This window comes from Lynx rufus, unplaced genomic scaffold (genome assembly GCF_022079265.1).
Source record: "Lynx rufus isolate CCGP_SWC_20201006 ecotype Redwood Valley unplaced genomic scaffold, mLynRuf1.p SCAF_16, whole genome shotgun sequence".
Classification (NCBI taxonomy): Eukaryota; Metazoa; Chordata; class Mammalia; order Carnivora; family Felidae; genus Lynx; species Lynx rufus.
The window spans coordinates 48,470,300-48,496,908 of record NW_025814830.1 but is presented as its reverse complement, the minus strand read 5'-3'; the positions used below and the strand labels follow the sequence as shown (position 1 = coordinate 48,496,908).

Genomic DNA, 26,609 nt, shown 5'->3' with positions numbered 1-26,609 from the left:
ACACAGCCCAAGCCTTTCCGGCCTGTGCTCTAGTGATGGAATTGTTTACTACAGGTGGAAAAGATGGGGGGGCGGGGAACAGTTTAACATGCCTCATGTGCCCAGATGCCTTTTGTATGTAGTACCCTATCTGTCCTTTATTCAGGTGAAATTTATATATAAAATGAACCATTTTAAAACACACAATTCATCGGCATTTAGTACGTTCACTATGTTGTGCAACCCCCACCTCTGTCTAGTTCCAGAACACTTTCATCACCCCAAAAGGAAACCCTGACCCGTGAGCAGTCACTCCCTGACCACTACCAACCTGTCTTGCATCTCTGTGGATTTTCCTATTTGGGATATTTTATATAAATGGAATCATTGAATAAGTGACCTTTTGTGTCTAACGTGTCAGCCTCTTTCATTTAAAGAATAAATAAAGCCCATCTGAATGCAACTCTGATCTTAAAGATCAGTTCTTCAAAAAGAAAAAAAAAATCCATGAAACACAGAATACTTGAAAAAAAAACATAAAATAATTCTACTACTAGTGCCCTCTGATGATGGGTATTATTTACCAAGGAGCATTTATAAGGGGAGCTTAGGGGCACCTGGGAGGCTCAGTCGGTTGAGTGTCCAACTTCAGCTCAGGTCAAGATCTCACGTTCACGGGTTTGAGCCCCGCGTTGGGCTCTGCTCAGAGTCTGGAGCCTGTTTTGGATTCTGTGCCTCCTTCTTTCTCTCTCTGCCCCTCCCCTGCTCACACTCTGTCTCTCCCTCTCAAAAAATAAAATAAAACGTTAAAATAATTTTTTTTTAAATAAGGGGAGCTTTTACCAAAACAGGCTGTGTAAAGTGGAAAATATTAACACATTCCTGGAAAGCACGCTAAATTAAGAGATTATGGGTCCACCGGTTATTAGTGAAAAGGCACATTATTCAGGGATATTGCCTCAACCTCTGAGCTTGGGTCATGGGATAAAACAGACAATTCTTCAACAAATCTTCCCTCAGGGCCACTTAGGGAAACGGCGGGGTGGGCTGAGTGGTTTGTAGGTCTAAATCAGTATGTTTCCAGCCCAGATTATTCACCCACTTTAGAAACAGGAATTCTCATAACTCTCTTTCTATTTTCCCTCATTTTCCTTATGGAAAGCCCAACAACACGTCCCCAAACCAGAATGCAAGGTGCAATGTCCATTTGTCCAACAAGGGGGACTAAATGGGGACCCGCATAGAAACGAAAGGGAGGGAACAGTCATTGCCAGCCCTGTAGAGGAAGGAGGCCTCCCTAGGAAGAATGGGGTATGGGCACACTGAAACGGGCAGCCCTTCCCTACTTATGGACAGAAGTGCAGACAGATCTGGGTTCAGATCATGCCTTTGCTTCTGACGTGGCGTCTAAACCTTTATCGTCTAGGTCACAGGGACTGCCATGAAGATTAAAGAGGTATCGGCACAGAGGAGGTACTCAAGAGATTCTAGTCGCTTGGCACTATTGTCCCTCTGCAGTCCCTTGGTCGTGGTGCTTTGTGTGGACTGTAAGACGGGGCACGTGGACATGGGCTATGCTCTCCTCCCTCCTTTTCCAGCGTGCCCCCTTCCTTCCCTCCCTGCCCTCCTTTCCCTCTCCTTCCCCCTTCCCTCTTTCCTCCCTTCCTTTCAATTCTCTTTAGTGTTGGATATGCCAGTGAAGCTAAATCAGGGAGTGTATGGGGACTCCCTAGGCCACCTCCCACCGAGACGGGTCAGTGACAGCCGTTCCCAGGCCCTGACCAGATTCTCACTGAGGCTGGTGCGCTCTGGATCAGTCAGCTTCGTCTACACTCCACGACAGGCAGCTGCCTGTGTGGGTCCCGGGTCCTGGTCTCCAGACCGAAAAGCTGAGGTTTCAGTCCCGTGGGAGGGGGACCCCCTTGATGGCAGGGCAGTCCCACCACCGTTACAGACCGAACGTGACCGGGCTGAGGCCCAAAGGTCCGCGGTGGGAAATCAGGAAGTTAGACTCGCTCTTTTGTATCATCCTGATGGTTGTCTACAAACAGGGCCCGGTTACCAAACACTCCTCTAAACTCTTTACTGGAGCAGAAGCCTTAACTAACCTACCACGGTATCCCTGGGGCTCTAAGTACGCATGAGAACCGGCCTAGTTTCCCGGGTCAGGGTGCGCACCGGATGACAAGGTTCTCCAGATTCCACAAGCGCAGAATCAAACAAGATTTGCTGAGAACCTACTACGTACTGGATGAGTAAAATGCGTCTGGGCCCTTCACCTCCTTAGCTCTCCTCATGGTTCGCTCCGAGGCAACCTGCCCAGCCTTACCCCGCTCGAAACAAAACAAATGACCAGTCACCTAGATTTATGAATACGGACAGCTGCTCAGCATGTCTGCACAATGTTGGTTACCTTCTTCTTTTTATGAATTTAAAGAGCAATTATGCTTCAGAGCATGGAGGAGCCTCCGGCCACGAACACATTTGCCGTGGAATGCCTTGTTTACCAAGGCTTGCCCTTTAAGCCAGCCTGGCACCTCATGAAGCATCTTAAAGGAATTTCTTCAATTAGCCTTCCCCACAGATGGACCCCTCCTCCCCCCATACCTGCAAGGGCACCTCACAGGTCGCACCCTGCACCTGTAATCCGCCCCTGCGTTCTGACGAGGAGGCCAGTCTCAGATGCAAAATTCCTCAGCGCCCCGCAATTCCTCTCTTTCCCGTTTTCCTTCTGGGGTGGCGAGACCCATCTGTTTCTGTGAACACAGAAGTGTGGTGGGATATGGATCTGACACGAAGCAAACACCGCCCCTTTGCAAAGGCAAATAAAACAAAAGTTCAACGAGCCTCCAAGCCAGTGGGCATAAATGTCACTGTGCCTGGAAAGAGGGGGGGCGGGGGGAATCAGAGGACACCCACACCATCACGGTTCTCCCAGGGTGGTAGGAAAAGGTTACCATGGCGCGTTCCGAGCGGGGTGAGCGCCGGCGCCCACGGGAACCAGCAGAGACAGGGCAGGGCCCCGGGGAGCGGAGCGGTGTGGACGCTCTAGGCGCGTGCGCGTGCCCGTGTGCACCTGCCGCCGCCGCCGCCGCCGCCGCCGCGCTTCCCCGAGCTAATCAAGGGAAGCGTAACTAGTCCGGGCGGCAGGGCGAGTTTACAACAACTGACAGTAACTATAACATACGCCAGTTTGTATTAAGATGTTATTGTACCTTTCCAGTTCTAATCACCAATTATGACTCTATTACTCCTACTTGGCAGTTCATCTGCTCCTGCCTCCGCTAAGGGCGACTTGGAGACGGACCTCTGATCTCCTGGTTCCACCTCAGTGGGCGCTCAGCACGGCGGCTGTCATCTGCAGACACTGAAGAGGTAAGGCATTGCTTTTGCTGAGATAACTGTACCTGACCTTACAACAATTTACTAAGGAAATACCTGCTTAATAGCAGTGTGAGTGCAGTCTTCCTTTATGTTCACAACGGCACTGCAAATTAGCGACAACAGGATAAATCTATGGCCGGCTCACTAGACACTTCATTAAATCACTGTTCTCTTGCCTTGTAGCACGCTAATAGAATCACAGCCCTCGTTAGCTACTGAATAAAAGATCAATCACAGACTTTGAAAGCTCTTGCTACCAGCTTCCAGAGGAAACAAGGAAAAAAAAAAAAAAAGGAGAGCGAGAGCGAGAGAGAGAGAGCACAAGCGAGAGATATTTAGGGTCATCGCTGAGATTCTGAATGGCCTCGCTGCAAGTTGCTTAAATTACCTTTTCCACGACTGACTCCAACTGTAATACTCAGAGGAACTTGTTAAGCCTGCTTTCGAGAGCAACACTCTAATATATGACTGCTAGACCCTGGTCAAAAGTTCATAATGTGCATATGTAAAAAGGTACTAAATTGCCTGAGGGCTAAAACCAGAGGAGTTTAATTGTAGCAAAATGCTGAAAATGGTCTGTTGAGGGTCCTTCTATTGGGATACTGCTGGGTCTGGCTGATTGAAGTACAGAACATAAAAGCCTTACAACAATATTTCCTTAAATGCTGGGGAAACTGCCAGCAGTTGGTATTGCATGAATGTTGTGGTTGAAGAAAAACATTTTCCTCCCCTAAAATAAATAGAGTATTAAGAACTGCTCCAGCCCATAATTCTAAAGCATGACGGAAGAAGGGGGGACTCAATGATAATAAATAAGGTATAATTCATAGGGCGTATCCAATCTCCTCGAAGTGTATTTTTACACGGGGCACAGAGAAGGTGTTCAGGCCTGACCTGCAAGGGTTTGGGGGACGGTGAATGGCCCTGATTTTGAAAACAGCTTTGCACTGCCCCGGGGCTGCCTCGCCGGTCGCTGGTTTGGATGTACCCAAGTGGGGATGCTTGCAAAGGGCCCTGTTTGGCTTGTCGTTATTTCTTCTTTCATTAAATAAGATCTCAAGTCCCAGCTACACACACATTTGGCTCGTGTGGATGGTCTTCTCAATCCAGAACTCCCCACCTTCCCCAAATACACTCCTATTTCCCACCCCTCCGTCCCCAGCTTCTGGCCTTCCTCATCAGTTCCTCATCTGGGTAAGTTACAATACAAGAGCCGTGGACGGTGACTCAGGTGCTAGGAGGACCCGTGTTAAATACAGGACACCCAGGAGAAACTAGAATTGGCTAGGTGGGCTCTCGGATTCACAAGACCTGTGTGTGAAGGGTACAGTTTTCATGGATAGTGAAATTCCCACGTGCCATTTGAATCAGGTCTTAAGAAACACATACCACACGTGGAACGGCACACACAGGCTGCAGCACCCAACTCCCAGGAGGGCAGCATAGTAATGACCGGATGGTTTGATCACCACCAGCACTGTGCTGCATGCCCGCTACTCAGGTGTGAAATTTGAGCCATGGCATGGGTTATATCTGTGCCCAGAATTTGACAAACGTGATTAGCAATATCCATATCCTTACTGATAAGTGGGATTGGCAGTCCTCTCCAAGGAAAACACTTTCCAAGCTTACAGGGAGATACAAGGGGTACTTCCTAATAGAACAGACGAAAAACTCAAATCAAGCACGCATTTAATACCGAATATCGCATCGCTCAAGGCCCGTGCCACCTCACAGGTCCCACCAACTCTTGCTAGGCCACCTGAATGGGTCCAGAATGGCCTGCATTCCATACTCTAAAGGGGCTCAAATCTACTCTCTACTTCCTCAAAAGCAAACACGTAGCGGGGGTCACTGGACGTGTCTGCCATAAGCTGAGTCAGTTGCTTCTCTTGCAAAGCGCAGATCTGAGTCATTCAGGTCCATGTTGTAGAGAAGGAGCAGACAGCTGCAGCACAGCTACTCCGCTCGATCTCTGCTCTGTTCCCGTGAGCGCTGGAGAAATCTGTGCACGTGAAGCACTAGTATCTGAGGAGGAAAGGAAAGGGCATAGAAGGAGTACGGGGCAAAGGGGGTTCTTAAGTAGAAAACAACTAAGAAACCAAGAAAGTGCAAGCAGCCCCCTGGGCCCCCGGGAATGTCAGAAATGGCAGCTTACTCAAACTCTCCATCGCTTCATTCTCTCCGGGCCTCAGGCCACCCATCTCAGAGGGAAGGACCGGAACCATCCTCGCCGCATGCCGCTATCCTATTCCTGACCACACATTCCCCAACAACGGAGGGGCAGATCGGCTCCTTGGGCAACAGGACCAGGCTCCATCCATGGCGCCCATCCCAGGAACGACACTCAGCCCTGGGGTCAGGGCTGGAGCCTGCGAAAGCCCCGGGGGGCCCTGAGGTGCATCCCAGGGAAGCAGCGAGATGCAGTGGGGGAGGGCATGCATGTCAGCTCTGTCAGGCTCAGCTCTGTCCCTTGCGAGCTGCACGATGCAGGCAAGGCCTCGATTTCCTCATCTCTAAAATGGGCATCATAATGTACAATTCGCTAGGTTCCTGTGGGAAATAAGGTAATTGGAATGACATATAAAACATACCTGACCCCTTGCCTAGCACTCAGCAAAACGCTTCTTCTCTCTACCTCACCGTGTAACCCTGAAAAGAATCCAAAGGATGCTCAAATGAGAACACTACAGACAGGACTGTCCTAAACTATGGGTGCAGATTTCAATACGACTGCAATGAAAAACCACGTGGACTTTCTGGGAATCACTGTATTCCAAGATGGACTTTATGTAATACCATCACCCACACTTCAAGAATGTGAAGAATGAGACTTATTATAAGCTCACAGGGTGCATTTAGATGCACGTTTACAAACTGCTTACCCAGAACCTACGGAAAAGCATGAAAATGATAATCGTGACTCACTGCCTCCATCCCAAGCCAGCTTCTAAAAGACCGAAGACTTCGAAGGCTACCTTGAGAATTTATAGGCGGCTTTCACTTTCCCAGGTTAATAACTGACACGGCACCTGTATGATCTGTAATCTCGGTTCCATTCGCTACAAGCGTACCCCATCCACTCACCCCATCCCCGTCCACCAGGTAAAAAGAACGAATTCATACAAAATGCCACAACGAATGCGCAAAGGGACTGCCGAAAGGCCAAAGTTACGGGGTCAGAGTGACATCCGGGGAAATGATGGCACTCGGTTCAGTTCCCACTGAAGATGCCACAGTTTAATACCACGCATAAAAGCATGCACTAAAATATCCTAAAAATAATAATAATAAACTATCCCTGATTGTAAAACCATCAGCAAAATCCCCGTCACCCACCGACAGAGCTGCTGTGTGGACTGGGTTTTATGGACACTAGAGAAACACAGCAGGGTTACCTTCCTAGGAAACCGTGCGGCCTGGCTTTATGAATATTCTGCGTCGGTTCCATACTCGGGGGTCCCTGTGTTTAACTCATCGCGTGAGCCCAGAGTCCTCAGAGCCAGCGGTTTCCAGCTGAGCAAGTTAAGGCAGCAACCACACTTGACTAATTCAGAGACAGAGGACAGAGAACTAAAGCGTGTAGTTAGTACTTTTCTAGGAGGAAATTACTTCAGATTTACATAAAGTGCAGCAATTAGGTATTTCTCTATCTCTCTAAATAACTTTTTAAAAATTTTGCTTTCCTGAATATCCCCGACTTTAAATGTCCATACAAATATATGTATAGCGTGCAGGCCAATGTCTTGTATGATACAAGTCTACCTATGAAACTCCAGACCTCACCACCTGCACCCCCAGCACAGACCCCCATGCAGCTTCAGTACCAACCATAATTAGAGGTATAGGAGTGGTGGATTTTTGTCCTAAATAGTCAGACATTACTGAAACTGAGAGGCAAAGACTTTCAAAATGAAAACGTTTCTAGAACTGAACAGTGAGGATCTATAGGCATCAAGCCACACCCAAGTTTCCATGCAGCTAAATTAACAATTTAGCTGCATGGGTCAAATAATTGGGTCAAATAATTAACAAGAAAGGCAAAATAAGGGTAAGCTAATCAAAGATGATTCTGAGATGTTCTGAGATGGGTTTAGATAAGCCCTACCATGGACCATTCGGTCTGGGAAAGAGGCATTCACTACTCTATCATGTACCGTATCTTGGGACTCTTAAGTTTAATCTTGCAATTTTTCATTTGTTACATCAAGAAGGCCTTTTCGGGGGGGATTCTGGCTGGCTCAAATGGAAGACATGGGACTCTTGATCTCAGGGTTATGAGTTTGAGCCCCATGTTGGATATGGAGACTATTGAAAGAAAATAATAAACTTAAAAAAAAAGGAGACCTTTAGGTTGATTGAGAATGCAAACAAGTCATTGACATTATTTGTAAATACTTAACTGCATTTAAACTAGAAGATGATTTCCAAGAACATCCACGGGCAAACAGCAGCAGCAAATAATAATGGCATACAGAAATGCAAAAGTAAATTTTGTCCCATAAAAAGCAAACAGGTACTGGGTATTTTACAGTTAAACCATGCACCAGAGATACTCACAAGCACAGATTTTAAAGAAAATAGGAAGAAAAGCACACGTAAGTGGAAGGGTAGATATACCACGTGACCTCACGGTGAGAGAGAAGAGAAAACAAAGAAGAGGAAGAAAAAAAAGAAGTTGCTTCTCGTGACGAAAGATGAAATCTGGGGTCATCACACCCTTTTCACTCAGATGACCAATGAACTGTATTTATAACACAACACGTAACTCCTAGGCCACTTTGAAATATCCAGTTATGCAAGAAATATGCAATCATTGAAAATACTGGAAATGCCACGTCCGTTAAAACGGGAAATAGGTGAGCGTCTCATAGCAGAGTGAAAATGCTCCCTCGGCCTGAACTTGAAACAGTCTCTTGACATTTCAGGGTCTAGTTTCTCGATCTCTAAACTAACGGGCGTGGCCTACATATCGCCAAGGTTGTGGCAGGACTGTGGCCACCTGAGACTACCAAAGAAAGATTTACTTCATCCTACCAAGCCAGGTGCTCGCGGATCAGTTCTTCCAAAGTCGTCTGCCGGCCTCCATTTGTTTACTAATATTATCCCTCTAGGTTATAATTAATAGTAGCAACTAGCCTGGGAAAACTTCAAGTAGTCGTGTAAGTGAAGTCAATTAAATACCGAGGTGACACAGGGAATGAAAACTGTGGGAAATAAAGGGTTTGTTTTCTTCCCTCCCAGGCCCAAGAAGGATGTACTAATTGTTCCATCGCTTGTCCCCCAAGCCACATACAAGTGAATTATAGCGCCACCTATCAGCAGCCTCCAGTACTCAGATGAGTTTAGACATGTATTCCTGCACGTGCACATATATAAATGTAAACACACGTACACTTTTCAAGGTCAGGTTCTCTCTTGTCTTAATGCCAAAAAACTATGTGACTTATATTCTGTTTATTTTTCAAATGCTGCACATAATTTAAGTAGACACATGTTGTAGAAGTGAGATAAACTAAATAAACGTTTAGCTCAAACAATGCTATATAAATGAAACAAAACAATCAGCTGACAGGGAAGGGGGAAGGGTAGAAAATAAATACTGAAATAGTCTGCAGACCAATTTCAACCAGAGCGAGCTGTGCTCCCTTCCTCTCACAGGGGCGGGGGTGGGGGGTGCCTCCTTAGTTTCCTCTTCTAGAAAAGGGGCCCTTTCCTGCGACCTCCAGCATGGAGAGTCAAGAAAGTGGAAGGTGCTAAGTTCACGTTCCTCTTATACGTACCTTCTGTGAGCTTCATGAATGCTGTCAAACCAGAGAGTCTTATAGGAAGGCCTATTAAGAATTCCCAAAAGAAAGCTTAGCATTGGGGGGAAAAGCAATTGTGAATTAAAAAGAAGCAGAAGCAAGCAAGAAAGAAAGAAAGAAAGAAAGAGAAAAGAAAAGAAGAAAGAGTTTTTCTATTTCCATCCACTAACTTCGATCGAATTCACCTTCGCCTGCTCAGGACAAGTGTGCAGGACATGAGGTGACATCTGCACGGTACAGCTCTGGACACTAAGACCTGTAATTAGTCACTACTTTGAAAGAACCAAATCTGGACTCAAAGAGAAAACTTTCTGCCATTTTATTCCAAGCAGCAAGATGGCATATTTGCAGGAGAGCCTGGTGGACCCCAGATAATTCTGCATTGGAAGAGCTGTCATCAGACAACCAAAAAAGGCCAAGGAAAGGCCCTTAATGAGGAGAGTGGTAACAAAATGAAGAAAAAGAAGGCGTGCGCGCGCGCGCACGCACACACACACACTAGCAGAGACCGTTACCAGTCAGTCTGAACATACACCAACTCCCCTACGTGCGTGGCAGAATAAAACCAGAGGATGGGCACGTGTGGCATGGCATTTTGACACCGAATAAACCATCCTGCTGGTGGCATCGCTTAAGAAAATGCTTGTAGAAATGCTGCCAGCCCACAAGAGGATGTGGACCGTCTCTGTTCACAGTGCAGGCGGCCCTTTATAAGGATGGTCGGTCAATGCTGAGTGGGCTAATTTGAGAGCTCCGTCATCAGATGGCATTGCAAATTTCATTACATATTTTAAATCACGTTAACATGGTTTGTTAATGCTGGTGTTCACTGAAAGGCCACAGCTACTTAAATAATGAAGAGGCATGATAATTTTTATACATGTTATGGAAGTGACATGTGTGGCTACTCTTAATATTCCTTTCTTAGAACCTGGCTTACATCATTCGTGAAGTGTCATCACCAAAAACATAGATCAAGATGTTTCCGAGACACCACAGACTCACGGTGCTCATAGTTATTTATTGAGATAAACAGTACACCTACCTGAAGGAAAAATACTTAAGTTATGTTCACGATACTATCCTATCACCTGTACCCAATATCCCGGAGGCAAAAATGTCACGCCACTGTTTTAAAAAAGAAGAGACAGGATAATATTTTGTTAAGCACTAAACAAAACCTAAATGTCAGGTATCTTCCTTTACTTGTTTACTGATGCATGCATGTACCTGTGAGCGTGTCAACAAATTCACCCACATAGGTATATATTCCCCCATGTATTTCCTGGCCACGTATCTCCCACGTTCGGTTAACACATCGAAAGTTGTTTCTCTTGCTTCTGCAAAATTTTATCTCCTGGCCCCTGATACTGCCTTTGTACAGGCTCAGAAAACCTTCAAAAGGCCAATTCTTTCAACCTATCTATTGGTCTCTAGGCTCAAAAGTCTCTTCTTCCCGACTCACTTTCTCACTGCCATGAAAATGGCCTCTCTAAAGCCCAGACGCAACTGGAGCCAGCAGAGGCCATCGGGGGTAGGGATTTGGAGCTTGAGCAATTGAGTCCACGGGAAAGAGCTCGAATCTCCACTCTACTGCTTTTTGTTATGTGGCCCTGAGCAGGGTATTCACCCTTCCCGGCTTCCTCAGCAACAACAACAGGGGACACCATTCTCAAAGACCCACAGTGAGAAATAGATAAGGTATATATACTAGCCCTGGAAGACAGCAACCACTCCATAAGTGTTAGGGTATTTTCGTATCATCCCCCTCATCATCACAGTCTTATCCCCATCATCGTCAATATTAACACAAGATCATAAGATCCCACATCTTCAACCAGGTCCTCGGGGGGCCTTTGATTTGTTTTGTTTTGCTTTTTGGCCTTCACCTCCTGCATGACTCAGCACAAATCCTTTACTATAACGCTGACCCTGTTTTGCTTTAAAATTAGAAATTTTAGGGGCGCCTAGGTGGCGCAGTCGGTTAAGCGTCCGACTTCAGCCAGGTCACGATCTCGCGGTCCGTGAGTTCGAGCCCTGCGTCGGGCTCTGGGCTGATGGCTCAGAGCCTGGAGCCTGTTTCCGATTCTGTGTCTCCCTCTCTCTCTGCCCCTCCCCCGTTCATGCTCTCTCTCTGTCCCAAAAATAAAATAAAAAAAGTTGGGAAAAAAAATTTTAAATTAGAAATTTTATTCACTGTGAGCTTCTCGCACTGATTTTGACTTTTCTTAATATTGCATTAAAATACTGTTTACTGGATCACGGAGGTTTTTTGTAGCACATCCTTAATTTTGTCTCCAGAGGTGGCGCTGGCCCTACCACTGCTGCAAAGTCTACCTGAAACGTTCCCCTTTTCTTTATCTACCTGCTTCCCCTCCTACACATCCTTCCAGTCTCGGTAAAGAAAGAGGTTGTCTTCATTCTGCATTATTGGCTACTCTTACATCTGCCCCAAAGGAGAAGAGCACTGTGTGTCCAGTGGTCCCCGGGTCTCCTCACACCAACATTCTTCATATATCGCTGCCCTGTTTAACGGAAGCACCCACAGGCCAAGGATTCTGACTTGCTCACTTTTGCATTTTCTCCCCCCTGCGGCAGCACAGGAGGGCACTCAATGAACATTTGTCAGATGGGAGAAGATCAAATAGTTTTAGAGCGGCAATTTTCAAAGGACGGATTGCTATATAGTGGGTGGTAAAACTGGGTCACAATCAGCACTTTTAAAAATGAAATACAATCAAGAAGGAAACAGCCGACAACACCACCCACAGTTAGAGAGCTGTTCCATAAAATGTTTGTTTCAGACACACACACGCACGTGCACACACACGCATGTAATACACAAAGATACACACGCACGTATATACGTAGGGATACATGCACTGGGTTGTGACATAAAAATCTTTCGTGGTAATCAAAAAAGGTTTGAGGGGCTCTGGGGTGGCTCAGTTGGTTAAGCATCCGATTTCAGCTCAGCTCACGATCTCACAGTCTGTGAGTTTGAGACCCGCATCGGGCTCTGCGCTGATAGCTCAGAACCTGAAGCCTGCTTCAGATTCTCTGTCTCCCTCTCTCTCTGCCTCTCTGCTACTCGCCCTCTCTCTGTCTCTCTGTCTCTCTGTCTCTGTCTCTCTCTCTCAAAAATAAACATTAAAACAAAACAAAACAAAACAAAACAAAACAAAACAGGTTTGAAAGACAATGTTCTGGAGCACCAACAGGACATGTTGACCCATCCTTTACAACCTGCCTGGCCACCACACAGTAAGGGCAAGCGTTTCAAAATCATCCAAATGTTTGGAAGTTCCTAAAAGAAACAAAAAGCAACAGCCTCAGAGACCAATCCCGGATAACTGAGAAACCCTAGAATGTCGGAACAGACTTGCAGAGGAATTTCTTAGGTATTAGCTGAGAAATGAATACCAGTCGTTTATCAAATCAATAACATATACTTCTGGATGAACTAACCATCACAAAGACTCACTGAAAAAAAAACCGCACGTGGTGAGACTGAGATGTGCCTGATCTAAAAGTCTGGTTTGGTGGGAATACCCGACCCAAAAATCTCATGAGACAAAAGCTGTAAAACTCAGCGTGTGCAAAAAGCAGATGATGACATCTTCGCTGTACAATGTATCTAGGGGTGTGGGGAAAGGTCCTGGTGAAAAGGAGTTTAGTAAAATAATTTTTTTTTAAAGCAACACCTTAAGTATCTGTATCAAGTTTAAAAAGTTGATCAAGGTATTTAATTGACTTAATGGAATTTATCCTGTATTAGACTCTCATGGGAAAAAAAAGTTGGTCATTGTTAATATAATTCTGATTAAAATGTTTTATTCATAAATACGGAGTTAAAGAAAAAGTCTCGGGATCAAAAGAGCAGGATGAAATAGTTGGTTTTATCTCCCCCTGCCCCCAAGCAGATTTTCTAAGTGTACGTGGCTATGTGCATGATATAATGAACCCATTTGTTGAGTACTTAGTGTCTACAAATGTCCACATACACTGTGATTGATAGCTAGCTTTTGTTGTTTTTAGAAACCATCCTGAACGAACTGAATATGAGATAAATACATTTTTCACAAAGATATTTAAGATAAGAACAGCTGACTGAAAAATAATAATGGGCATAGGAGAAAGAGAATAATCAAGAAATAGAAAAAGACGACAGAAGAAGTAAATGTATATCAGGTCTTTGAAGAACTGTGATTGCATGCATATACATGTGTGTACACACACATGTGTGACTAGACACACACATATGTGACTAGAAGTCTTGCCATCTGGGCAGTTGGTATACTCCTTGACAGGAAACAATATCTAGCATCATATAAATCGTATGAGGAAAAAAAAAGTGGAAATAAAAGCGAAAGCTCCCCCCAAATTCCAAACGCAGGATGGTTTTATTAAAAGATACATTTTGGGGGCGCCTGGGTGGCGCGGTCGGTTAAGCGTCCGACTTCAGCCAGGTCACGATCTCGCGGTCCGTGAGTTCGAGCCCCGCGTCGGGCTCTGGGCTGATGGCTCAGAGCCTGGAGCCTGTTTCCGATTCTGTGTCTCCCTCTCTCTCTGCCCCTCCCCCGTTCATGCTCTGTCTCTCTCTGTCCCAAAAATAAATAAAAAACGTTGAAAAAAAAATTAAAAAAAGATACATTTTGTTGGGGCTCCTGGGTGGCACAGTGGGTTTAAGTGTCCATTCGGCTCGGGTCATGGTCTCACGGTTGATGAGCTCGAGCCCCACTTCAGGCTCTGCGCTGACAGCTCGGAGCCTGGAGCCTGCTTCCGATCCTGTGTCTCCCTCTCCCTCTGCCACTCCCCTGCTCACGTTCTGTCTGTCTCTCTCTCTCTCTCTCTCTCAAAAATAAAAAAACATTAAAAAAAATTTTTTTTAAGTTCTGTTTGGTCAAAGGGTGTTGCATCATCTCTTCTGTTGAATGTGGACAATTCAGAAATATGCCCCAAAGAGCAGACCACGATGAAGTGCTTTTGGCCTTGTATTATTAACAGATTTAATGTGATATGCCTGTACTTCAACCTACATCACTTTAGTAATTCATAGTTGATCTGCTTCCAAAAACGGATTTAAGGTGACCCAAAGAAAGAAAAGGCACAGAACAAGAGGAACAAAATGTAGAGCCACTAAAAACCAGAGGAAGTTGATACGCTCACCATTAGCATTAATATGGCTTGAAAAGGCACAGAATTGGATGAGCAGCTCCAGCAATACGCTACAATTTCATTACCAAGCAGAAGAGAGAACGGTAGGTGCTCAGGGGCTCTCCTTGGGATTCAGAGTTCAAGGGCATTCCTAACATGCAGTGTGGTACAGCTTCACGTGTTTTGGGGTCAAATAAGAGACAACACCCCTGACAGTAGCTTCTTGTGTGTCCTCAGAAATCAGTAAACCCCAAGAAAGTTCACATTAACAAGTAGGACACAAGAAAACCAGTATTTCTTGAGGGTCTACTCTATGCCCCAGGGTTGAGTGATGACTTAATCCACAAACAACCCAAAGATGTGGGAACGATTTTCTCCATTCCAAAGAGAAAAAGAAAACCTGAGGTCCAGAGAGATCATGTGATTTGCCCACTACAAGGAAGGGCTGAAGCTCAGAGCCCTGCGTCTTCAACGTCAAAGGCGTGGCCTTTGTGCTTACATTGCGATGCGTTTCTCTTCCACAAGATAGATGAACACGCTCTTCTCAGGTCCTACAGACCTTATACGGCTGGTAGCGAATGGCAGGAAATAAATGAGTGGACACATGGGAGGTGCTTAGAACAGGTGAGTCCTGATAAATCAGAGCAGTGGTTTTGTGGTTATTAGGTTTTTTTCTTCTAGATTCACAGAGCATACACTTATCCAGGGAAAACTCACAGCGAATCTCTCAAATACAAAGAATACATTTCAAATCTTAACGTTAGAGACTTAACAAGGCAGCGTGTCAGTGGTGCGCATGGCAAAGGTACGCTTTTTTTTTGCTCTGGATGAGAAAGACCTCCATTCCGGGTTCAAATATGACTCCGACAGAGCCTTGAGTCTGGCAGTGAGACAAAATGACACTGGAAGAGGTGGCACGCAAGCTTAAGAGGAAAGCAAACCGCTACAGAGGACAGGCCCTTCTGGGTCTGGGATATAGGAATTTGGTATGTTCCCCTACATTTCATCCACAAGAAACATGCCGGCTCATTCCTAATGGTTTTAACAGAGTGCACGAAGACAGAAGAAATCTATATTATTTTCATGACTGGATACATTCCAGAATCTAATTCTTTTGAAATACGTTGTAATTTTTTTTTCTTTTAAACATCTTCTTAATGCCTTCTTTATAGGACATGTACTCAGAGTTAATGCTGAGATGTTAGGCCCACAAATTTCATTACGTGGTCATTTATGGTTATAGAGAGTCAACAAAGACACAAGTGACACATAACACATCCAAAAGCCAACAGGAGATGCTACGCTCTAAGAAGGAAAAACAGACTTATTGTATTCACCTGCCGAGGAATATTAAAATATCAAAAAAAAAAAAATTTAAGTTCCCAGGTTTTACAGTTGTTTCTTTTTTTTCTTTCTTCTGAAGAGTGAGAATACTAAGAAAACATTGTGCAGGTCTCAGTAGTTGATATACAGTATTTTTTTTGGATCTGGCGAATATACTTTTTATAACTTTTCTGTGAAAGGAGGGACCTTCTAGCTCAGATTACTTGGACACTCTTACTGTTTATTCTTCCCTTTTTTGAGCAGTCAGAAGAGATTTCTCTCAGTACTTCAAATAAATAACATATCCAGCTGAACAAACACCATACATTCCCGTGGATTACTTTGGCTTCTTAAAGAATATTTCACTTTCTTTTTTTTTTTTCAAAATGTAAATGATTAAAGAGACCCCATCCTATGAAACTTGGAGATGAAATGTCTCAAGCAGTGTAGAAGGCAGTATGTGGCGAAACAAAAGCCCCATCTCAGTAAAAAAAAAAAAAAAAAAAAGAGAAAAAAAGCATGATATTTCACAGGGGAATATTAGAATATTACTAAGATATTTTACTTATTATACTTTCTAAAGGAGAGGTTTTATAACATGAACACATTCAAAATCAATCTCTACAATATTTTCTGAAAACAGCAAAATGAAAGTGTTTCTTCCCCTTACATTACTGCTGAAAAAAATAATAATAATAAACCCCAAAACCGAAACAACAAATCCTAGAGACTATACATAGACTGCAACAAGAATAATATTCTACGTGGACTTTGAAATGATCGCTGAATTTTATCTAGCTTTATGACTTTAAAAAAAAAAAAAAAGTCCAAGTTCTCTGGCCAATTTTTGAAACTTGAATCAAAACTCAGCAACACACGTTTCTTTAGGAAGAAAATTTGGGCCATCGATTAACATGGCCCCCTCTACTAAAGAAGCAAGAAAATAAATACTTGACTTTCGGAAACATAATCCACACGTTTCTTTATTTTTTCCATAAGCTCTCTTATTAAAAGACTAAATCTTATCTCCCACCGTGAGGCAGAAATGCATAAATATATAAAAAACAAAGTGGGGGCATCTGGTACCTCTTGCAGCCCAGAAAGAGGGAAGAAGACAAGAACGTAGAAAGGACCCGAGCAGAACAGCAAGGAAGACAGAAGCGTGTCAGTAAGGACTGCCATGGCGCAAGGCCAGGAAATATCGAAGCCTGGAAGCAAATCTGTCACCAAAAGGCACTGGAAAAAACCAACGAAACTGGACTTGTAAAGTGTGACAGCCTCACAGTGCTCCCTCCCTCCCGGTCTCCACGCTGCGGTGAAATCCTCTCTCTGTGAATGCGGGTCCCACCCAGGGACTTGCTTCTAACAAACAGAACGGGCCAAAGTAGTGAGGTGTCACTTCTGTGGTAAGGTTGCGAAGGACCGGGACTTCATCACGCTGACAGACTGTTTCCTCCTCGGCCTCCGCGCTCTGATGAAACAAGCTGCCATGGTGGGGAGGCCTGGGCAGCAAGGAAGGGAGAAAGAGGCGTCCAGCGCATGGCCAGGGAGGAACCAGAGAGTCCCCAGTCTACTGGGCCACAGGGAGCTGAATCCTGCGAACCAGCACGGGACCCTGGAAGTGGACCCCTCTCCAGCTGACCCTGGAGACGGTTTCAATCTGGCTCACCCAGGAAGTGTGGTCTGGGAGCCGACCCGGAAGCAGGCAGCCCCGTGAAGCCATGCCCGGGGTTCCAAACCCACAGAAACCGGGACGGAAGAAGATGGGGTGTCATATTTATAAAAGTGCACAGGCTGAAACAGGTGCTTGTGGGGGGAAAAAAATCACCTACACTAGGTCAGCTTATACCCAGATTCAAACCTCGCGTCCCTGCACTGTGCTTTACTCAGCTCTGGGGAGTCTAGGTAGGTCCGCATTTCTGACGGTCTCACCTCGGGTTCATGACAATGAAGTGAGACGCAATTAGCTTTCCAGCAAGTCTGGACCTGTGGGGTCTTCTGGGCCGGTCATTCCCAAGGGCAGGCCCAGGACTTTCAAGAACAACACAGCAGTGACACCATCAGGAGTTTTCCTGAAGTCAAACGCCGTCCACCGCGAGGTCTGCTTTTGGGTCCACAGTCGGGTCCTATTTATACTTTTTGGCGTTAAAATACCCATTCCTTAAAAAACGGTGCTGAGAGTCAATGGTGGTGGGTTTGTTTTTCATGTTTTCGGGATAAAAAGGTATGAACTTACCTTAGTATCCCTTTCTTACTTCCTTTCAGATTATACCCATTCTCTAAAATCCGTAAACCGCATAAGCCACAGGACTAATTTGACTAATCTGGTCAACTGACTCATTTTACAGATGACACAACTGAGGCGCAGAGAGGGCAAATGATGTGCTCAGAGACACACGATTGTTTGATGACAGCAAACTCTAAGATGGGGCATTAAGTGAGACAAGACACATAAAGATGTAAGACCCAGAGCCTGGAGCCTGGCCCCGAGTACCTTTGCATGTGACACGACCAACGGAACTGATTTTCTTAGTGTCCCAAGAAGGGGCGGGGGCGGGTGTGGGTTTCAGTTTCTCTACAACTCAGAACACGGGATCTGAGTTCTTTTTCTTGCTGCCAAAAACGCACATGAACCGCCCCCCTCCCCAGGAACGATCCACGCGTCCGGGGAGTGACACAGAAATCAACGTCCACAGAGGACACGTGGCAGAAGTGCTGTCACGGGGCCACGCAAGCTCCTGGCGTCTGTCTCATCGTGCTGGCCTCCGATGTCTACGCTGCACTGCAGCCAAAACCCGCTGGAAAAAAGCATGAAATTGGAGAAAAGGAAACCGAGAGGGGAGGATCAAAGGCGGCACCACGGACTTAAAAGCAATGAAAGAGCTAGCGAGGGAGCGGGGATGAGGCCACGCGTTACCAAAACGCCGGCAGGGGTGCAGAAGAAAGGGAGGCGAGGAAGATAAAACTAGGGGACTTTCAAATCTTGGCTAAATGTTCATTAAATAATTTGTCACACATATTAAGGCCAGATCGTCACTTCTCCCCCCCTCTGGAGTCCTCATTCGGGAACAAAGGCCTAACCAGACTTGAAACGCTGAAAAGCCAGGAGGAGAAGATGCCAGGAAGAGAGGCTATGGCCTCACAGAGCCACGCGTATTTCCCTTGTCTTTGTCTTCAACAAGCAAGGGCTGATCTTCCCTCAAAGCTAAGTGTGCAATTGGTGGCTTCAAACAGGCAGCCGGGAGGGCTTGCGATACGCACCACGGAAACCCGTCGAGTCCCGACGGCCATTCTGTGTGTTCCTCCGGCTGGTGGGTGGTGTTTCTGTGCTCAGTGCTCGCGGGGGTATGAGACCTTCAGGAACAGACCCAGAGCCGTCACTGGGAGGACAGACATCGACTCGAGGGGAAGGGAAGGGACCCGTCACTCGCCCGAAGACATGATGATGACAACAATAATAAATATTTATTGAGCATCTAGCGTGTTCTGTGTGCTGTGTCGTCCTGCTCGTCAATTCTCAATGCGTGTCAGTTGTAACAGTGATACCACTTAGTGTTTGTTGAGCATCGAGCACATTCTAGATGCAGCGTATTCCTAAGCTCCTTCAATTCTCAACAAGAACCCCTGAGGTAGGTCGAACGTTCCAGTTCATGAATCTCAATCAGCTTAGAAAATGTGCCCAAGAGGTAAGGTGGGAGGGAGAGCCAGGGTCTCACCCACCTTTACAGCCTGTCTTCCCCACTCCTCCCGGTTCTCTCCTTAGGGTTTCCCTCCACACACACCCCTTTGGAAGACCCCTTATCCGGCACTTGGCCAGGAGGCTGGGGGGCCTGGGTTCTGGTCCCAGCTCTCCTGCGTACTAGCTGAGGGATGCAGGCCGGGCCCCCTAGCCTCATCCACTTCTCTATCTGCACATTGTGCGGTGCTCTGCCCTCCTCAGATAGAGTAATGATAAGGAATGCCTTAATGACTGTCATTCATTAAGCACCTAATCGTCTTTCATTTATTCATTTACAAATATTTACTGAGCATTTACTTTATGGACCAGGGATACAGTGGTGTGAATGCAAAAACAGCACTTTCAAGAGAGGGAGAGAAAGGCATTAAACACAGAACAGCACAGATTATTTTTCTAAATTGTGTTTGTTTCCGGTGATCTGTAGGAGAATTTCTGGGCGTCCTTCATTCGTTCATTCGGCACATGTTTACGGAGGACTACTGCGCGTCAGACAGTATTCTGAGAACCAGCCCTTAGGAGGGCACAGGAAGGGAGTCTTGACCACATTCTGATCTAATGCTTGCTTGGGCTGTGATGTTTGGGTTGAGCTTTGAAGGACGAGTAGAAAGTAACTAGACCTGGAGGAAAGGGAGGGTTTTAGACTAAAGGAAGTATGCTTCAGCATCCTCGAGAAGGAAGGAGAATGAGCTCTAATGAGATTGAGGTAAAGCTCGCCGCATAGAAGGGGACCAGACAAGGCCATGCTCCTTTCATTCCATTCTCACGTGCTTTCACAGTGACCCCCTAAGAAAGACAGGATTCCCACCTGACAGACGAGAAAAACTACAGGCACACGTATTCACCAGAGCCTGCTCAAAAGCCATCGTGCCATCCATTTTCTCTGCCACCAATCTCACCTCCAACCCTAGAGACACAAAATGCCAGAAATGCACTTTCCCAGCCTCCCTTGCACCACGGCTATGGACAAGCGACTCTGAATCCTGGCCAGTGGGAGCTGAAGCAGAGTGCTACAGAAGACAGTTCTGAGATGGTATGCTCTGAGATGGAATGTTCTCTTCCTTGATAAAGAAGGGAGGTATGCAAGGAGGAGTCCCATCCCTCCCATTCTGCCTTCAGACCTCATCATGTAGGACGCAATGGTTGCTGCTACTGCAGCCATCTTATAAGCATGAGGGAAAAGCTAACACAAGCACAAAGAAGCTGCCTAAAAGTAGCCAAACACACCCCTAAGAGCCCCTGGATTTCTGGATACATGAGAAAAACAAACCAATATTATTCCAAAGATTTTTAATTGGGCAGTATTAACTCACAGCCCAAAACATGAACACTGATGTAGAATATGAACCTCACAAAGGATGCATCATTTCAAAGTTATATAATTACAAGAGGTGGAAACGTTGAGTTTTGAATACAGTCCTAATGGTTCTAAATGCTTTGCTCTTTTTCGCTCTACCATATCCCTTGGGCTGTACCTTGAGCAAACACTGTTAACTTTCAAGCTCTGGACGGAATCAGAGGTGACTAATAAAACCAATGCCAATGATAATCCTGGAAAGCGAGCAGAACGTGTGAGATAGCGGCTATGTGACCTCAGCAGGAAGAGCACTGCCAACAGGTCCTCCTGTGGGGTTCTGCAGGAAAGGTCAAGTGCGGCCCAGCCACGGCGGGGTCGTAGGAGTCTAGTTTTCTAACATATCTGGACTGGCAAAGGCAAAGCAGCCAGAGAACTCAACCCTCACTCGGGAGTCCCCCAGCATTTACGTTAGTGAGGAATATTCTGAAATTTCTACTATGAAAACTCTATCTCCTCCTCCCAGCCCAGGAAAAGGCCCTTGCCTTCTCCTCCAATGCATGGGTAAAGATTCCAACGGGGCTTTGTCCTTGATAATATCTGGAGTGTAGTCAGCTGCAGGTATTTAAAAGTGGGGGGGGGGGAGGAGAAGTATTTTTCTAAAACACTAATTTAAAGAACAAATCAACATCTATTATCTCCTTCATTATGTTTTAAATTATACAACTATAAATCACCCTGCGGCGGGTCGTTCAAGGGCAGAATTACCCAGCTTGGCTTTCGCGAAGGTTAGAAGAATGGCATCTTGTGCTTTTTCTAGTTATAATTTATAACTTTGCAACAGGACCGGTGGTGCAGATCCATCCATTAGCGGGGTGGCCGCACATCTGTTAAAACTCAGCCCAATGACTGCCTCTACACGGCCACAGGAAACGTAACTCAATCATTCCAGAAGTTCGACAAACTCGAGCCATTTTTTAATGTAAAATGATTTGAAAACGCAGCTCCCTAAAACATCTGCTAAGCTCCTGCTACCCTAACACATGATATTCTTTCTACCGTTACCTGCCAACATAAATATTTGGTCACACAAAACACCCTCAGAGGCACGTGACAGAGCTCAGCTTCAAATTTACATACCGATCCGCAAAGGGCTGGCTTGGACCTAGGAACTCGAGCTAATGCGTTGTTTACCAGAACTGAAAGTTTACGTGGGGCAAAAAAAGAAAAAGCAAAAAAAAAAAAAAAAAAAAAAAAAAGGCCGAGGGTTAAGTTCATGAAGGTACTCTCAAGCATTTTAAAAAGGAAACAATAACGGCACGAGGAGATCTACACAGTGGGGACGCTGTGGTGCATCAGACAAGGCAAATGTACTTGGGAGGAGCCGGTGAAGGGTCTCCAGGCAAGGTGGGTGAGTTCTCTGTGTTCCTTGACTACCAGGGAGGATAATCATTCTAGCATTGTGTGGAACCGTTGTGAGGAATTAAAGCATCACAGGGTCTGGACTAAGGTGCAAAGTCACATCCTACCCGGGGGCACAGCAGGAGTCTAAAGTCACCAAATGGCAACGATTGCCAATAGCCAAAATTGGAAATCTCTTCTATCACCCAATAATACAATAAGCCTGGTTTTGTGAATTAAGTTTCTTGGAGAAATACCAAGGTATGAGCACTTTATATATCCTTACAGTATATATTCATGCACACATATGCAAGATACAATTTTAGAGTATGTTAATTGCATAAAAGAAAGCTAGGGAGACAAGAAAATAATGTATAACATAGCCATGGTGGATGTGACTTCATTATCAAAAAGCTCCCACCAAACTTTAAGATGTTTCAAGAGGAACTAGAGTCCTGCATATTTTTTAAACAATATTTTAAAACAATCCTATTCGCCGGACGCCTGGCTTGTTCAATAGGAAGAGCATGTGACTCTTGATTCGGGGGTTATGAGTTCAAGCCCCACAAGGGGTGTAAAGATTACTTAAAAAAAATCCTATTCCCACTGGTATGAATTATTTTTATTTTTACACAAGTTGGAGGGAAAGGAAACAAACGCTTCCCCCACAGACTCCTCAAACACTTGGCCTACCCTCCAGACCTCAAGGGGACGCGGTGCCAAAGACACAGCCTTACCAGTAGGGGTCGCTGTGCTGAGATTAATCCCTATGAGTTTCTCATTAGTGATTATTATACTGCAGGCAGCCAAAATGGAAAAATTAATTAATTTCAAAGTGATAATGCATTTACAGCAACAATTAGAAATGTATAACTGTAAAAGGGCAACATTTAAAAGACAGATTACATTTAATAAAGTTGCACAAGAACATCCAATTGTAAAATTACTGATCTGCAACAATATTCCTTAAAGAGGCACTTAAAATAGCCTGACTCCATGAAGGGTGACCTAATTACTGTAACTAAAATCGCCGTAGTCACAGCAAGTCACAGCAAATAAAAAAGGGACGTTGATATTAGAATACTGCTGTTTAATACTTAAGGGAGCCAGCTACAGTGGAGAAGCAAAGGCAGGGCTTCCGAGCACAAGGGTGGGCTGTGCTTCTCCATTCCGTGACCTTGGGCAATGCGATGGGTACCCCAGCAACACTCATGTCAAAAGGAGACACTGTTGGAGTGACACGCAGACACATCAGTGCAGCACAAACGGCCCCCTGGCGATAAGGACGTTGCATTTATGCTAAGCTTCTTCGTGGGCATTGAGGAATCCAGCTTTCACAGGGGGTGACAACGGGGATGCGACTATGTGGCTTATGTCCACAAATAAATGTGTGTTAAAAAAGGGAGAAGGACACTCCGCTTCCACAAAACAAATGTCTTCTCACGACGGAAGTAGCGTCAAGCCCCGTACGGGAGGATAAAACACAAGGTGACCTTTCCAGTGAGCCCGGTCTGTCCTGCCAGTGACATAGCCCCATCATGCTGATATCTCTCCCGCATACACCCAGTCCACACACACACCCAGTCCACATACACACAGTCCTAAATGTCTATGTTGTGAAGAAGCAACTGTCTGTGACTCTGACAAATTCATTCCCATTCCACGTCTTTATAAACCTAGCCAGAGAACTCTGATGGCCAAGAATACCACCGGACACCTAAATATATCAAAACACGATTAGAAAAAAGAATGTCCTAAAAATCTAAACCTACATACATACTTCATAGTCTTTATCATCTATATGCTTATCCAAAAAAGTGCATCATGGCAGAGAAAAGATGCTGTTTTTCAGTTACTGGGGGCCCAGAACATGGAAAGTTCATTCTACTATGGCTCCTGGGAGACCAGGTGTACGTGTCGGAGGCCAGACTCTCTTCATCTGGACACCCTTCCCACTTTGCCATTTGCCTTCTCCTTGGGCCTCTAGGGACAGAGACGGAGGTCCACCCAACTTCGTCCAGCAGACTCCGGTCTACGGACTCCTTTAGTTCTGTAATCTTTATATGCAACACAAACAATGACACTTCGGAAAATAATCCTCTCCAGAGGTAATATAAACAATAACAACAACCATCATAGCAGGAGTACTACATACCTACTATCTAGGCACATTATTTAACCGTGCTTTCCAATCTTGCAGCTATGTAAACCTAAATCAATCAAGGTAAAAGCCAATGAAAAATTCAGCCTCTCGGTTGTATTTAGCCACTTTTCAAGGGCTCCAGAGCCACACACGGCAGGTGGCTACCACAGTGCACAGTCAGATGAAAGTCTCCACAGAAATTCCATACCCAATGTTATAAATGGCATACCCATTAGGGTCAATCCCCACAACAACCCGTATTGCCATTTTAAGTGTGAGGAATCAGGCTCAGAGCGGTTGGGTATCTGACCCACGGTTAAGTGGGAATGGCTGCTGGAGAAGAAGGCAGACTATTCAGAGGCCACATGATCATTTTCCCAGGATAATGAATTCACCTTGTGATACTCTCAGAAGCCAAAACGTGTTTGGACCTTTCTGAGGATTAGAGGTTAAGTCGGTTAACTGGAATAGTATTTGCATGCACTAATTTGAAGCGTTTTTAAAGGCCCGTGGTTTAGGAAAAAAACACCATACCAAATATACTGTGTAAAATGTGCATTGCTCATTTAAAAGACTTCCTATTAAAACGTTTTCATGGAAGAAGTTTCTAGATACGGAGGTTATACGACCATCGAAAATGTAAAAACTTCCTATTTACCTTCGTGAACGCTTCCGAATCTAACCACAGAGGTGTGATTCATCCAAAAGGACTCACCTTTGGGGAAGTAAAGAATAAAAGGCACTTGGGACCGACAAAAAGTTTTCCAGGTGAGGTTCACATCCATTAAAAGAAGAATTTACCACATCAAATATAGATTCCCAACTGAAACAAAGGAATCACTTCGGCTGATAATTCAACAGTCACCAACCCATGTTTTTCACCTACTGACACAAAACACGGTTGTCAAGTACTATGCCTTCTGAATAACAGCAATTAGAAAAAAAAAACGCATCAAAAGAAAGCAAAGCATCTCCACCAAGACTTCAAGCCATCCTTAACGCAATACTGGAAAAATCACGTTTTCTATCCAGCCCTCCAAGACGCCTTTAGAGAAACAGCTATAATCGAAGTCAACTGAAATGTGTTCGAGAGCCCTGACTGATGGCTTTAACGGGCCCGAGGACGTGGCTGTCAAGACCAGACTCGGCACTACCGGAGGAGAGAAGCTGAAGCTCCATTAAGAGCGCACTGAAGGTGTCTGTGGCGGCGACAGAAGCCATTCACTTACCATGGACTTGGTGAAAGGCCTGGCCAACGTAAACAGCAGCGTGTACACCCACCAGTTACGATGAATGGACGAATACAACATGTTTCCAGGGTGCACGGCGTTCGACGTCACCCCACGCGGGGACAGGCGGCGGTGGAGCTCGTTGGAGAAGAGAATGTTGCACAGCTTAGACCGGTTGTAAGCCAGCATGGCCCAGTAGTCATTTTTAGATGGAGAAAGGCGGCTGAAGTCCAGTTTGCCCGAGGAATCGTTAATATCTGTGAATCTAAACGACACAAAACAAAAAAAGATAGGAAGTATGACATGAAGCAGCCAATCTCTGACTCCTGATAACAATAGCGTTTTATTTTTATTAGAAGTCTGAGGACACCACCACAGAGGCAACTGAAAACCCAACTGGGCAAATGTAGAAACAAAGTCTCCCTTAGAAATGGACAATAGTGACTGGACACGATAAAACAACAGCATCCAAAGACAGACTACGTAAGGGCCCAAACTCAGAAATGGGGCAATCTTAACACACTCAACTCCCCCTGCTTCCAACGTGTATTTTTCAAAACCTTCAACAGGAAGTTCAAGGATAATTAAATTAAATGGAAAAGCATCTTAAATAAAGGGCTACAGCTTTTGGAAGCAGAAAGATATCACATTCCTAACCTTTGACGGGGCTTTCCTGGGTTATTTTAGCCAACGCTTGAGTCCTGTATATTTTCATTTGATCCTCCAAGTAAATATAGATGAGTCTTGCTGCCCCCAAGACTCTTTTCCAGATTAAAAATTAATGATTATAAAGGGGTTATAACCTTGGTGAGGTGCCATCAATAGCCTTATACGTTTAAAAGATAAATGTAAACAAAGCCAGAATGAGTTCTGGCAGACTCTACTGTTTTTAAGTATACCCATGGCAGAGAAATACACAAATCAAAGTAAGTAGTTGATGTTTTATAATTGGGTCTGACGGAGTCATTAAACACCAGCTGTTTGTTTCTTTTCTTTTCTTTCTCTTTCTTTCTTTCTTTCTTTCTTTCTTTCTTTCTTTCTTTCTTTCTTTCAAGTAACAGCAAAGTAGTGACTGCCCTAAAAGAAAAAAAGGATCATAACAAAAGGAATTTTCTGGAGGTTGATCTCATCCTTGTTAAAGACTCCTCATAGTTTC

The 26,609-nt window shown here is 45.1% G+C and overlaps 1 protein-coding gene across 2 annotated transcripts in view; it reads right to left on the bottom strand.

The window, feature by feature from the left end:
* The window catches only part of WWOX (WW domain containing oxidoreductase), a 978,183-nt gene that overhangs the window by 657,896 nt on the left and 293,678 nt on the right, over positions 1–26,609 (bottom strand). Inside the window, exons 8-9 of one of the 2 annotated variants that reach the window (XM_047078802.1) lie at positions 25,454–25,718; positions 19,929–20,006 (exon numbers count right to left, since the gene is read on the bottom strand). In XM_047078802.1, the coding sequence (XP_046934758.1) occupies positions 20,001–20,006; positions 25,454–25,718 (271 nt within the window). In that variant the 3' untranslated portion in view covers positions 19,929–20,000. Of the gene's footprint in view, positions 1–19,928; positions 20,007–25,453; positions 25,719–26,609 lie in introns of those variants that run through there. The other variant, XM_047078801.1, reaches the window with a different exon arrangement.